The sequence below is a fragment of the Chanodichthys erythropterus genome, chromosome 22 (genome assembly GCF_024489055.1).
Source record: "Chanodichthys erythropterus isolate Z2021 chromosome 22, ASM2448905v1, whole genome shotgun sequence".
In the NCBI taxonomy this organism is placed as follows: domain Eukaryota; kingdom Metazoa; phylum Chordata; class Actinopteri; order Cypriniformes; family Xenocyprididae; genus Chanodichthys; species Chanodichthys erythropterus.
This window is the reverse complement of record NC_090242.1, coordinates 8,827,250-8,842,127: the sequence shown is the minus strand read 5'-3', so window position 1 is coordinate 8,842,127 and position 14,878 is coordinate 8,827,250. Positions and strand designations below refer to the sequence as shown.

Sequence of the window (14,878 nt, the reverse complement as noted above, 5' to 3'; positions counted from 1 at the left end):
AAAACAGGTTGGTTCTGGCAACGAGACCATAACAACGTGTTATTAAACCTGCTGGTACACGGGAACGGTTATGTTTAATGATAATAGAAAAGTGCAGTACTCTGTGGGTACTTCAAACACTGACATCAACTAGTTAATGAAAATCAGTTTAAATGTAAGAAATGTATTTTATTTTTATTTTCCAATTTTACTTCATTAGCTAATATATATCACAAACTAACAAATGTTAACAAATTTAAAGCGCTAGTTCACCGAAAAATGGAATTTCTGTCATTAATTACTCGCCTTCATGTCGTTCATCTTCAGAACACATATGATCTTTTTATTGAAATCTGATCTTTTTATGTCCATCCATTGACAGCCTACACAACTACCATTTTCAAGCCTCAGAGTAAAGACTTCATTAAAGTGATCCATGTGACTCCAGTGGTTTAAAATCAATTTTATGAAGCAATTCATAAAAAAAAAAAAAAAAAAAAAAAAAACATAATTGACCACTTTATTTACAAAATATTAATCTCCAACACGTGTTCACACAACAAACGTTGGAGATTAATATTTGGGTGAACTAACCCATAACCTTATTGCAATTTTTTTTCTTCTTTTTTTGGATGCCTCAGCTATCACAGTCTGTCAATGCATCATCATCATCATCTCATGTAGACCCTGCAGTTCACTCCTACAGAGGTGGGATATTGCATCCTCAAGGGTGTCCTTTTGTCCAAGGGTGTGTGTGTGTGTGTGTGTGTGTGTGTGTGTATACGCCACCCTCAAACATGTAGCATTGCCACTGAGGCAGTGAGCCCTGAACAAATGTTCTTTCATCAAAAACAACACACACACACAGACAAAAAAATCATATCCATTATTTGTCCACTTCTGTCATCCATTTTTTTTTTTTTTTTCATCAAAATGGATCAATATCGATCCATGGACGTGAAGAGGGTTATGTTATATCTCATTTTCATCAATAGATGAAGCTGGAGGAAAGGTGGGCAGCATAATAATGGCTCCCAAGGACGACAGCTCGTCCAGGCAACAGCAGGGCCCAGAAATCGCCCACAGCGACATGTAGAACGCCCGCTGCTCCAAGCGCATGGTCATGAATACATCAACGCACATATTCCCTCATACCTGACACCCACTACATATAATAATAGACTGCACAGAGCGTGCAGAAAGACATTAGTAGATGATTCACACAGGCACAGAATGTAAGAGTGAAAGATGAGACATTGTTTACTTCTCTTTAACTTTAGTCATTCATTGGGTGAAGTGTCATAAATGATGTCATGTATTTTTACTAAAAGTGTGGTTTTACACTTACATTTACATCAAAACGATATTGACATATTGACAGCACTAAAACAAAATATTTATGTACAAACATCTTTACAGGCATGCAAATGTGTACAAATCCTTATTTATGATGAATATTAAAATCATGGCATTACTATTTTGATTCTATTGTTTTCATGTCAATGACGTTGTTTTCAATTGCGTTTATAATTGCGTCTCATCATTTACTTAATTTAACACTTCTGTGTTCTGTGTCACTTTTGCTGCAAAATTATTTTTAAGGGTGACATATTGTTAAACAAGACTACACTTAAAAACCTTCAAATTAATAACATTTCTGTAATACTTTTAAAGCAGTTAATTTACTTTTATTTTGTTTGGCGTGGGACACAAAAGCTGTTTTCCCAGTATAGTCCTATGCTGTACCTGACAATAGAATCATAAAAGACACTAAAAACGCAACATAAATTCACAAAAGTAATATATTTTATTTGTGAGCTATAATCCAAATCTTTAGAATCCATATGATTGTGAACAGACCCAAATTCAAGCTTTTATTCAGCGACCTTGATCATCAAATAAACATCAAATCCCAGCACACTCGTTATATAAAAAAAATTAAAAATCGCCACCTCAAGAAGCTTTAAGGCACGTTTTACGGCAGTGATATCAAACGCTTATTGGCTCTCGCCTGCTTCGTCACAGATTGTGACATGCCGTGTTTTGGGTGTCTTTTTTCCCCCTCACTTCAGAGACATAACATTTGTGAAATGCACAGGGGAAACATATGGCATTTCATTATAGAGCCAAAGCATAGTGTGTACAATCTGCTCAAAGAGTGTCTAAACCATGTGGTGGCCAGCTACATCTTTATCTACAGGGATACACTCCTCAGAGCTGCACAGAGATCTAGTTTATATTCCTTCCCTCTTCTAGTGCTAATACAGCTCTGATTGTGTGTATTTTGAGTGTGATGCTCCATTCAATTATACTGCTGTGAGTTCAAAAATATCTAGGGTAAATCTCAGCTGGCGTGTAAACATCTGGTCTTTTTCCATGAGCTGAATTTAAGGGGACAGAATGCTATCCTATGAGAACATGAAGTCAATCAATCAATCAATCAATCAATCAATCAATCAATCAATCAATCAATCAATCAATCAATCAATCAATCAATCAATCAATCAATCAATCAATCAATCAATCAATCAATCAATCAATCAATCAATCAATCAATCAATCAATCAATCTTTATAAAATTAACTGCATGATATGCTTATATATAACTTTTAAAATTATTAAACAGCATTGTCAAAGTTTTAATATTGTGGCTTTATAGATGGTCAGACACTTGCATGTGTTATTATATTACTTTTTTTTTTTTTTTTTTTTCAAAATCAAGCGCAAATGGAGTTACAACCTTTTTAACCATAGAATTTCTGAGAATTTCTGAAATATTAGTTTAGTCCGTCATTAGAACGGCTGCATCTGAGGCAGTAAGTGCATCACAATATGTTTTCATCAACTTACAGGTTATAAAGTTTACTGTAGCTCTGTGGTTGCTCAGTTCTGTCATTTGGCCAAAATCTCATGTTATAAAAATGAAGTACTTTGCACAGGCTATTTCAGACCAGTACTGGTTATGACTCGATGACAAATGCTAGACCAAAACACTCTTCTCCACTCCTCAAATTCATAAAACATTAGCCTTTATATATTTAGTGTTTCCTGAGTAAACGCTGTGCTTATTCAAAGAACCAGGAGTCCTGGTACTTTCTTCTGAGACTGCATATCCGGAAGCTCATTTAATGACTAAGGCATTGTGCCTTAGTATCATACATTTAACTAACTAAACAGAGGTTTAGTGTAATCTTCAGAGGCCTTGTTCCCAAGGTGCTTTAAATGAAGAAACTGATGACTTTTTTCAGGTGGTGAACTGATACTTACATTCCCCTGTTTCCGTTTCAGTTTCATTTTTTCACTTTCCATTTTACCCTTTTACGCATGATTGTGTTTTTGTCTTTGTTTAGACTAGTAATGTGTTCATGATTTAGTGAAACTATCTTTCGTGCTCACTCTTGTGAGTGTTGATTCTGTGGTCACTGCTTGCAAAACAAAGTCTCTTTAACGATGTGATCACAGCAACATGCTTTGAATGGTACTGTACCCAGTAAAAATAGCCTTTCTGAGAGTTTATAGATGATTATTTCTGTGTTTGCTGGATGAACAGGTTAATTGATAGTAATATTAATACTGCTGCATCAAATTAATTCTATTAACTGATACAATATATTAATAATTTAATTATGATGAGTTATAATTAATTATTCATACTTCCCTTTTGAGCAAATTTGTTACACGGGAGAAAGAATCAATGTGCACGGAAAGGAAAGGGCTTGAATAAAGTGTGTTTACATCTAGATAAAAATATTAAAAGATATAAGATCAGCGCTTCTAGTGTGAGCAGCTCCGTTGTTTTGACACGCTGGTCACTTTTAACTGTAGAAACGGTAACAATGTCATTATGTCCCGCAGTCTGGTTGGAAACCAGCCGAGTTTATAGCCGTGAAGAAAGAAGATTTTTCACTCAGCACAGTGAATAATAAGTATCAGTCTTGCACTTAGTAAACTGATTCTGCTGCTACTGATGTTTAATAAATAGGAAGCCTTTTTTCTAAAATCTTAAAGAAGATTAGAGGCTTCACACTTTTCTCAGTAGTCACCAATATGCTGTCATTTTCTTCCCCTGGTAAATGCACACAAATAAACAAAAACCTCCCTCAGAGAAAAAGACACAGTGAGACAGAAGAGCGAATAACAGTCATTTACATCACAGCCGCTCTGAGCTTCCAGTGGCTTTCAAATTCTGGCCCCTTCAATTCACAGAGCACTGCCACGAAACAGAGACACGACTTCAAATGTAGATGTGAGGAAAAGATAAAATAGGCCTTTGCAGAGTTCAGCCTGCCCTGCTTTCATTCTGAAACTACAAAGGAAAATACCCACTAATGCATGTAGGCTGATTCCTATTGATTAATATGCAAAACAGACTCCTTAAATTCTGGATGCATCTAAAATCCCACAGAATCACTACATTTGAAACCATTACAAACACAGGAAAAATTCTGAGACTTACTGACCTGACTAACTCTACTGACACTAACCACTATACACATTCCAAGCTTTGGCAATATTGTATTATTTACAGTCATGTCAATGCAATTGCTCTGTTTCGGTGTCTCTAGGACCTCTGCCTTTGGGCCACAGTCCTTCAGGTAATAAGAGGTTATAGCATATATCAGTATTTCATCAAAAATAACATCAAACTGTGCAAAACTTTTCCAGCCTGACAGAACAATCTTGTTTATAGCCTACTTTTTCAATTTTTTGACACCTCATTTAAAATCTTAAAATCTCGAAAAATATGGTGTGTGAAATAATCGTGCTCTTCCCTTCTGAGAAGACCAAATTAGACTATTGTGAACTTTCATGCTGGTCCGTTGAACTTGCTGGTATTTCCACATAGATTGGAACAGATCAGGAAATATTCTGAAAGGAACTCTCCTATTGTACACCACTTTTGTTAAATTAATAATGTTTAGAACTTAATTGTTGGAACTGTGAACAAAAACATGTAAATAAAAGAGATACAAAAGCTACTATAAATTAAATGGAAGTTTTCTGACACTCATAGTATATAGGAAATGTTAGAGCGTGCCTACTGAATATCACCCTTGGTAATGCATTTTCTGCATCTCCTAAATATAAACTCAACAACTTAATGAGACTGAACCTCAGACAGCTCTAATTGTGTCTGATAATTGTTGCACTCACGTGGTGACCCTCTCAATTTAACTCTCTTGAATGGTGATCACCCATTGGAGAAAATCCAGATGAACTCTGAAGATGATGATGGACTCTCTGATGAGGTTGAATAATAAGAATCAACTAATCGGACGGAACCATCAGAGAGTCCAACCTCTTAAGAAGATACTTCCCAAAACCTCTTTCCAGAGCATGTTACTTACTGCTTAAACATATCTGTAATGTCCAAAACAGCCATTTGAAAGAATAGTACACATAAAAAAAATACAATTCAGACCCACTTTATATTATATATGATACAATGTACATTGTACTTACTTATAATTACATGAGTAATTACACTTTTGACCCTAACCCTACAAAACGTCAAATTCACAAATAAAATGAAGAACATGTAAGCACACAATGAGTATTTCTTCAGTGAAACACAACATTATCAATTTAGATAAAGTTTTTAAATATGCAGAATTTTAAATACACTGCTATTTTCCACAGAATGGCAGTACATAATGACCATGTCTGTAAAGCTCCAACAACAACAACTCTATCATAATGTAGTCCATACACCTTTCTGCAGTTATATTCCATGTCTTCTGAAGCCATTCAACAGATTTGTTGGAGGAACAGACCAAAATTTACCATGATCCTTCACCATAGCTCCATTCTGCTTATGCAAACTGGCACACTGCATTCAATTATGAAACACACAAGAAACAAGTTTGCATTTGTGTGCCGTTTTTACATCTAAATGCATAAAGTATTTGAGTAAATGCAATTAGTTACTGTATTTAAGTATCTTTGGTTTTTTTTTTTGGTTTTTTTTTGGCTACTTTGTAGTTGTACTGAGTATCAAAGATATTGGCAACTTTTACTCTCTACTTGACTACATTTTTGAGCAAGTAAATGTACTTTTTACTCCACTACATTTGTGATGAGAATTGTGATGATTTTTTGTTTTGATTTTTCAGTTTGTTTCTGATATAAAGAAGCGATATCGTCATCTAAGATCATTGAAGGTACTATATCTTAGTACATATCTATATACTTTACGTGAATTTGAGCGCATTAACAGGTAGTTTCTGATCGCAGGTGTTTGATTTATTAGATGAGGAAATGACTGCAGCTGGTGATGAGGATCAAACCAGCACGTACAGTAGACTTTGACTATTTAATTTGACTTAACATTTTTTTATTGACAAGACCATTTTGAAGGATATTGGTTTACTTATGGCCTTTCTTTGCACTTGAGCTCAACTGAGACTTGAGAGTTTGTAGACATTTAAAAGGTTGTTGTGTCAACCTTGATTTATTGCAATATTGAGGTGTTCAGTTTTATTTTGATTTTAGAAAATAAACTTGATTTCTCATCTTACAAATCAATTCAATTGTTTCTTATTTTCACTGGCATGTCTCTCAGGACTAGTGCATCTCTGAGCACATTCAGCATGAGTAAAATACTTCAGTACTATTAAAATCAGATACTTTAAAGCTTTTACTCAAGTCGTATTGGAATTGGTTACTTGTAACTTGTAATGGAGTCATTTTCAATGTAAGGTATCAGTACTTTTACTCAAGTATGTTTTTTTAGGTACTCTTTACACCTCTATCTAAATGTGAACACAAGAGAGATATCAGAACTTCACCAGAGGGAATTTGTGAATAACAGCATATTTTAGAATATTTGACTTGATTTATTTGATTCTAATGATTCAGTGTGGTGTTTTGTTGTCCTTTTTGGATCTTGACAGATATGGCCATATTTAATAATAATAATTATTATTATTAATAAACAATTATTGTCAATGCTAGCATACAATTACATTTTGGTATGTACACTTGGAAGCTCCCTCTCCAGTCAGAAACACAACAGAAACATCATCCTTCCTCACCCACACTAGCTTACTGTACACCCTGATGCTCATTAGCTCCAAGCATTTGACAGCCAGCTCCACTGAGAAAATGTAGGATAGCAATGGTGATGGCTATTTTTATAGTTGTTTGCTGCCTCATTGTAGTGTTTCTGATAGCATGCACGATGCATATAGCTTTCCAAGGTTATGAGCCATGCTAAAACTTCTACCAGAGTAAATGGATTAGAAGGCAGATCCTTCCAGTATTCCAATACCTGCCTTGATAAAAGAGCTGCGAGGAGAAGCTTAGAACCTTGAGAAGTCTTGCTGATCATATACAACATACTCGCTAAATCTCACAGACTCAAAATCTTTTAAAACTTCCCCGAATGGTAAGAGAAAGCCATAAAAGCCCATCTGGTGTTGCATGGTATTTCATAATAAGCTTTAGAGCAAGAGAGCAAAACTGAGTTTGGGTTTATCAGCGTGTAAACATAGAAAAATTTCATCATCACCTCTCAGGTACTTTGGACTGACATTTAGCACCATGTGCCACAGACATATTTTTCAGGCTCTTTTAATGGTGAATGCTTTAGCAAATTTTTGAGAATTAATTCATATCTATGTATTTATGTAAATTAACCGCAAACAGAAAGGGGGAGGAAACAAAAAAAGGATTTATACCATCATCTAACATTTCTAAAAAGTGCCTGTCTACTAGGTTGTAAAACAGAAATAATATTTGCCTATTAGGTTTTAATTAGGTTTAATTAAGAACTAATTAGGAACTAATTAAATCTATTTCAGGGGAAATCAGTGGGGTTTCTGGACCCCAAACACACTTAAAGTTCTGCTACACAGCAGTGATGCCGTTGTGTACAAACCAGAGCCATGACCACCACTGAGGGTGACAAGTCCCCCTGCTCTTCATTACGCACCGCTCTGTTGAGAGGATGAAAACAAGTTTAAACAAGTTACATGTCTTAAGCTGGTCTAGCAGCACTCATCAATGTCAAAATGATTGAGATGGCCAATTAAATTGGACTTTACTGTTAGCAGAAGCCGAATTCCAGTGCGACACTTCAGTTTTAATGATGAAAGATTGTGAGTGCTTCTGCCATTTAATAATGAACATTAAAATAGCTGCTCACCTTTAAAATAATGTTTGTACTGAAACTAACAAATGCCATGAAGACATTCACAAATTCTGCCCCTTAGTATATAATCCCTTTGTTTTCTTCATTAGTGTTATTTGCTTAGTTTGAACACCCCAGTTGTGCTGGATATACACTGCTATCGCTGTTTGGATTTAAATAGGCAATTGCTTAAGAGTCTATGATTGGATCATTATTGCGGTGATTATTATTTTTCTAGCATGCTGTATGTTTGGCAACAGTTCCTTTAACCCTAATTGATGGCGTGTGTAGCTTTTCATTTCTTAAAACATTTCTTAATTTCCATCAAGAGGTGCATCCGTTTTTGGTCAAGATCTTGTATTGACAATGCAAGAGGTGAGCACTCTGTAAAGTCCACTCCAGCACATCCCAAAGACTTTCAATGAATTTAAGGTCTGGACTCAGATGTGCCAATTCATGTGTGAAAATGATTCTTCATGCTCCCTCCCAAACGTTCTTTCACAATTTGAGCCTGATGAATCATGGCGTTGTAATCCTGAAATATGGCCATGGTGAGTCTTCCTACATGGTTAAGAAATGAAAAGCTACACACTCCATCAATTAAGGTTAGAAGAACTGTTGCCAAACATTTAACATGCTAGAAACATAATAATCAATAGCTGCAAAAATAATCCAGTCACAGACTCTTAAGAAGTTGCCTATTTAAATCCTAGGAGCATTTTATTTATTTATTTTTATTTTATTTATTTTTTTATCGTATATATCACTCTCGTCCTAAAAAGCTGAACTTGATGAGTAATGGATGGAAAAAAAGATTACGACCTAATTTACGTTTTAAAGTCATGCGCCCTCTAGTTGGCGTAAAAATTATGACAATGTCGTGTTACGTCTGTCGTCATGAAATGACGTATGACTGTAGTTACCAATCAAAATGCGTGTTCATTTAAATGCAATGTGTGGACTTTTTACACCATTTGTCCTATTTCCATTTAACAAAACTCATTTCTTTATTAACGACTACACCCACCCCACCACAATGTCTTGACGTGTCTACCCTAACCATTTACAAGTGTATTGTAAAGCTGTTGCATTTATGTTTGGATTATTGTCTCCTTCCATTCCTGTTTGGATTATCTTATTGTTTTCTTGGTTCTTGTTTTTCTTCCCGGTTTGGATTATCTTTGTTTGTGTGTTTGTTTTATAAAACTGCTGCAACTAGATCATTGCCTCTCCTCTTCTCTGCGTTACTGTTTCACTGCATGTACTGTATGTGAAGGAACAGGAAAGGAAGTGCATCTTATTACAAAACGATCAACAGGGAAGTTTTTACAGGGATACAGGAGCATATGCCGATAGGACAAGGTGTTCTATATATCTTATGGATATATTTTAAAATTGCTTTATCATTTTGCAAATTCATTTGTGGTGAACATTGATGTAAGGACTTTTAGTTTGTATCACCTTGGTTTCCTGTTCTGCTTCCTGTTTTATTTGTTGCTATAGTTATTGATTTAACTGCACACCTATTTCTAGTCTGCTTGTTATCCTGTGTATTTAAGCCCTCAGTTTTTCTCAGTTCCTTGCCATGTATTGTCTTTGCTTTTGTGAAGCTGTTGAGTTTTTTTTTTTTTTTTTTTTTTTTCGGCTCCTGCGTGTTTTGCTTCATTTGGATTACCATTACTTATTTAGTTTGTATATTAAAGTTAAGTTTCATACCTTGAATACCTTGGATGATACCTTGAATACCTTCCCTGATACCTTGGATGGATCCACATCTCATCTTCTTGCTTGCTCTTCAATAATCTTTGTTTTATTTACAACTTCAAATCTTTTTTTTTCTTTTTTTTTCACAGTGTAACACCGGGTCATTTGTAATACCATCAGTTTTAACCACTCAGAAATAGATAAATGGATGAAAATTTCTATAATACCACCAACACCAAGAAAAAAGAAAAAAAAAAAATGCTAGAGTTAAAGAACAAAACTATTTTGAGGTAAAATATATACATTTCACATCTGGATTTCTGAACAACATTGTATCAAAATTTGAATAAATTGTCCAAAAACACAGAGTTACAAACATTAAAAGCAAAATGTGTCACAACCATCCCCATTCTCCCATATTCTGTCACTTGCTTGGTACTTTCTCATGTATGTTTGTAGCTTACTTATGCATGCTTTGCATTCTGAAATGCCTTTGCAGAAAAGTGTCTTTGCCGTTTTGAATGTCAATGAGTTATTTGATAACCCAAAAAGTAAGAGCATGCAGGCTTGGAATGACATGAGGGCATTCTGAGGTGAACGATGCCTTCAAAGAGTGATTGAAATGGTTCATTTAAATGCTGTTTTGTTCCACGGAGTCCCATTGTGCTCTCCTGTCATTATACCTGTACTAGTCTCTGGGGTTTTCCTTAGACCTCAGCTCCTTAACACTCATTTTTAACCTGATGTGCACTCTTGCTTTTAACGCTACATCATCAAAGTTTAAAGCCAGTCATGTAATATTAACCCCCAAAAGATTTAAAAATATCTTTCTTCTTTCTTTGACTGTCTTATATTGTCTTTAGACCTGGTAATTTATTTACCTTTTCTGTGTTTATGGTTTGTTTTTTCAGGACTACACATTGACTATGTATTTCCAGCAAGCCTGGCGAGACAAACGTCTGTCCTATTCTGAGATTCCCCTTAACCTGACTCTGGATAACAGGGTAGCTGATCAGCTGTGGGTGCCGGACACATACTTCCTGAATGACAAGAAGTCTTTTGTACATGGTGTAACAGTGAAGAACAGAATGATCCGTCTCCATCCAGACGGCACTGTGCTTTATGGGCTCAGGTAACAATCGAAAAACATCTATTCACCACCTAATAACAATTTATTTAAAAAATTGCAAACATTTCATTTACTATTTTGCCAAATCATCATAATCCCCATGACAGAATACACACAGCAGATGCTTTTGATTTTGCCGTAAATCAATGCATCTACAACAACTTTTTCTTTTGTTAAGTTAACAATTCTGACAGTTGCTCTAGATGTGCGCAACACCAAACTGATTGAAATAGACAAGACTTATATATGTGATACAATTACAACATCATATGTATAATTTAAAGGAACAAATTAATTAAGATGAGGATCATATCCGACACTGCTACTACTCTTCAGAGCAGTCCATGATGGGAATCTCTTCATTGATTTACTTTAGGAAGGATAGTAGGCCAGCAGTACATGGAAATTGGAAAATATTGATTATAAAGGTGAACAGGATGTGAAAGTTAACTTCACTTACAATAAATTATGAGAAGGGTTGTGAAAAATGCAATACTGCCATCACAGAAATTTCTATCCTAATGCGTTTCAGTTTCTCAGAGAATCCTTACGATTACCTGTTCCTTTTTGAGGGAACTCAACACTGTGTCATGACGTTGACACTATGGGAACGCTTCTGTTTGAGCCGGGGTCTTAAGCATGTGTGGAAACATGCCAATTTCATTGGCCAAAGCCAAGGTCAGGTGATGTAATGCACATCCTGATATTGCTGAGTTAAATGTGTTCCTGGGTTATATTTTGTTGATCCTGGAACAACATTCCAGTCTGAAAATTTAGTCTTAACCCTATTCCTACCCCTAAACTTAACCCTACCCATAAGTTATCCCAAAAATCAGAGGGAAATGATAGATGAATAACACTGATGTAGAAGCACCAATTCATGATTTTAAGCCTAAACTTGACATAATCTGTAAACTTGTCCCTCAAATCTGATTGGTTGATTTGATTGTTTTTCCAGGATCAACAAAAATGTTGACCCAGGAACATGTTGAACTCAGCAAAATCAGGTTCTGCGTGATGTAACGTAAGCATATCATCAAGATAAATGTCATCAACTTATTTGTCTTAAGGAAGCTGCATGACGTTTTTTTGTGAACGATATTGCTCGTCAACCCTGTATTGTCTAGTATGAGTGAAATATGGCATCTAGAAAAGAGTATAAGCAATATGTGCTGGCATGCCCTCTCTATCTTATGAAATATGACGCTCATGACTTGTGTGTGTTTTGTTTGGGAGAGGAGCATGCACGATCTTGAGATCCAGGCACTTTAAAATTACATCAGGCCTGGTAGGTAAGGCCTATGAAGCTGCAGGTCAGGGAGGTGCGACCCTGCACATGATGATGGTTTTGCAGGTATACTAGGCTGACTTTCGAAAAGACCTGGACACTGGCAAGAGAATAGATCCTGAGTTGGTGAGGAAACTCCACCGAGCCAAGCTGTGCTTTTCTTGCCGTATGCCCTGATTTCACCATCTGGCCAATTCGGCAATGCAGTCAATATTGTTGTTGATAGGCACACAATGGCATTCAGACAGTTTTTTTCCCCTCGCCAGGTCCAGGAGCCAGTGGCTTCTACAGGAGTAGGGAGGAGAAAAAGGTCAGTGTGGTTGCCAGCATCCCCCCCAGCCACCCTGGCTCCATTGCGGAATCAGTGTCGTTCTTGTCCACCTGAAATGTTTCGTTTTGTGGTTGAACAGCAAGAAAAGCATGTTCTCTCATAGACAAAGAACTTTTCTGGGGTTGGTGTTGGACTTAACTACAATACAGGCACATTTGTCTCCTGCTGTGGTCGAGTCCATCCTTATTGCCATGAATTGACTCAGGCTAGGTCAGGATATTCCTAACAGCCATAGAGGCTGCTGGGTCTTATAGCATCCGCTGCCAATGCGATACCAATGGGGCTGCTGCACATGAGACCATTTACAGTTGTGGCTCAAGAGCAGCGAGTTTCATTAATTAGTCAATCCTCTGAAATCAATAAGGTTTATGCGCAGATGTCTTCTTACACTTTCTATGTCGATATTAATGCCTTGGGTCCCACGCTGGGGGCAAACTGTTATCATAAGTCTGTGACCACAGTCTCCTCTCTCATGGGTTGGAGAGTGGTCTGGAATGGTCATCCAGCCCTGGGGTTTGGGGACGGCCAACATCTGTCTTGGCACATAAACTACATAGAAATGAATGCTGTATTTCTGACTTTGTAGTACTTCCTCCCAGACTTGAGGGGCTACCATGTGTTGGTCTGGATGGACAACACATCAATAGTCTCATGTTTCACAAGTTCACACTTACATATAATTAAGTAAAGGTTGAGCATATTTGGCGTGCTATCCAGGGGGAGGGCTCTGAGCTCGGATTTTTGGCCTGAACCCACCCCTTGTTCAGGAGGCAGGGACTGAGACTCAGGGAATGGAGACACCCGGACCTGGTGGAGTTGATTTGGCAGAGGTATGTCAGAGTAGAAGTGGACCTGTTCGACCCACTGTCCCCTTTAGTTCGCCCTCATACCTTTTTACCCCATCACTCCTCTCCTGGGAGTTCTAGTGAGGGTTCGCCAGAACAGAGTTCACCTGTTGCTAGTGGGGTACAAACAGCATGCATCATAGGCAAGAGAAATTGCATCAGTAATCCAATGCAATAAATGCTACTTTTGCTGCACCCACCCATAGCAGCTTTGCAAAATGTGTCTGGTGCAGGCTGGTCCTTTCCACACTTATTCATAAAGTTTTACAGTTTGGTCATGGAGTCAACCCTAGATTCTCAAGTCCTTCTAGGTCAATCCATTCAGTTTACCACAGGATCTGTGGGTGTGCATACTTCACAACTTTGCTCTGGCATTTTTCAGTATGGTGACATAGGTATTAATGTTCCAATATTGTCAGCATCCTCGAAAGGGAACATCTCAGGAAACTTGGTTCCCTGAGAAGGGAACAAGATGCTGCACTGCTTTTCCATACTTCATGCATGCCTGTGCGTATTCTTTAAGGCAATTAGAATTTGATGACATTTATTTCAGGCACCATTTTATGGTCTTGATGACGTGCTTATGCTTATGCACAGGACCTTATCTTTGGCCAATGAAATTGCCATGTTTCCAACTAAAAGATTGCCAGCCACAAACTGAATTAGACTCAGACTAAAGAAGGTGAAGCAAAAATATTTTTATTTTATAAACTGCAAAGTGCAAAAAAGTGCAAGTGAATTTAAAAACTATACCAGCAAGAGCAAGCCCAAGCAAACATTTCAGCACATTGCTTTCTTCAGTGCTCACATTGCAACAACCACTAGGCCTATTTTCTAGATTACTAGTTAGAGATACTCAGCTGGATTGGATTAAAAAAGGTCAAAAAGAGTATGGCAATTATACATAAACATTACAAATATATAAAAAAAGCAGAAAAATCATATATCATATATACATATTGTAAATATGTAGATGATACACATAATCCAAACAATCAGCACATATCAGCGGGGAAAAAAACAAAAAAAAACAAAACAAGAAAGTTACATTTCTTTATTCATACAGTTAAGGAATTATGGCCTGGTTTCACAGACAGGGCTTATATTAAGCCAGGATTAGGCCTTAGTTCAATAAGGACATTTAAGTAGCTTTTAGAAAAATGCCTTATAATAATAATTTACTGGTGTTCATTTTGAGACTAAACAGTGGCAATGACATATTTTAAGATAATTCAGTGCCAGTTACTTTCAGTTAAAACAGCTCAAACATGCATTTTAGTCTGGGATTAGGTTTAAGCCTTGTCTGTGAACGCGGGGGAAAGACTTAAGTTCAATAATCCAAAAGGGCTTCCTTTCTAATTATTTATTGTCTCTGTCTCCACATCACCTATGAGGCAATATCCACTCAATGCCAAAGAAAGTCTAACATGTCTAACAAATAATGTTTGGCAATCTTAAAATGATGATAAAC

General features: G+C 36.6%; 1 protein-coding gene across 2 annotated transcripts in view; it reads left to right on the top strand.

The window, feature by feature from the left end:
- LOC137012427 (gamma-aminobutyric acid receptor subunit beta-2) overlaps positions 1-14,878 on the top strand; it is a 99,734-nt gene that overhangs the window by 25,608 nt on the left and 59,248 nt on the right. For both annotated transcript variants that reach the window (XM_067375626.1, XM_067375627.1), the window contains exon 4: positions 10,726-10,946. In XM_067375626.1, the coding sequence (XP_067231727.1) occupies positions 10,726-10,946 (221 nt within the window). The remainder of the gene's footprint in view (positions 1-10,725; positions 10,947-14,878) is intronic.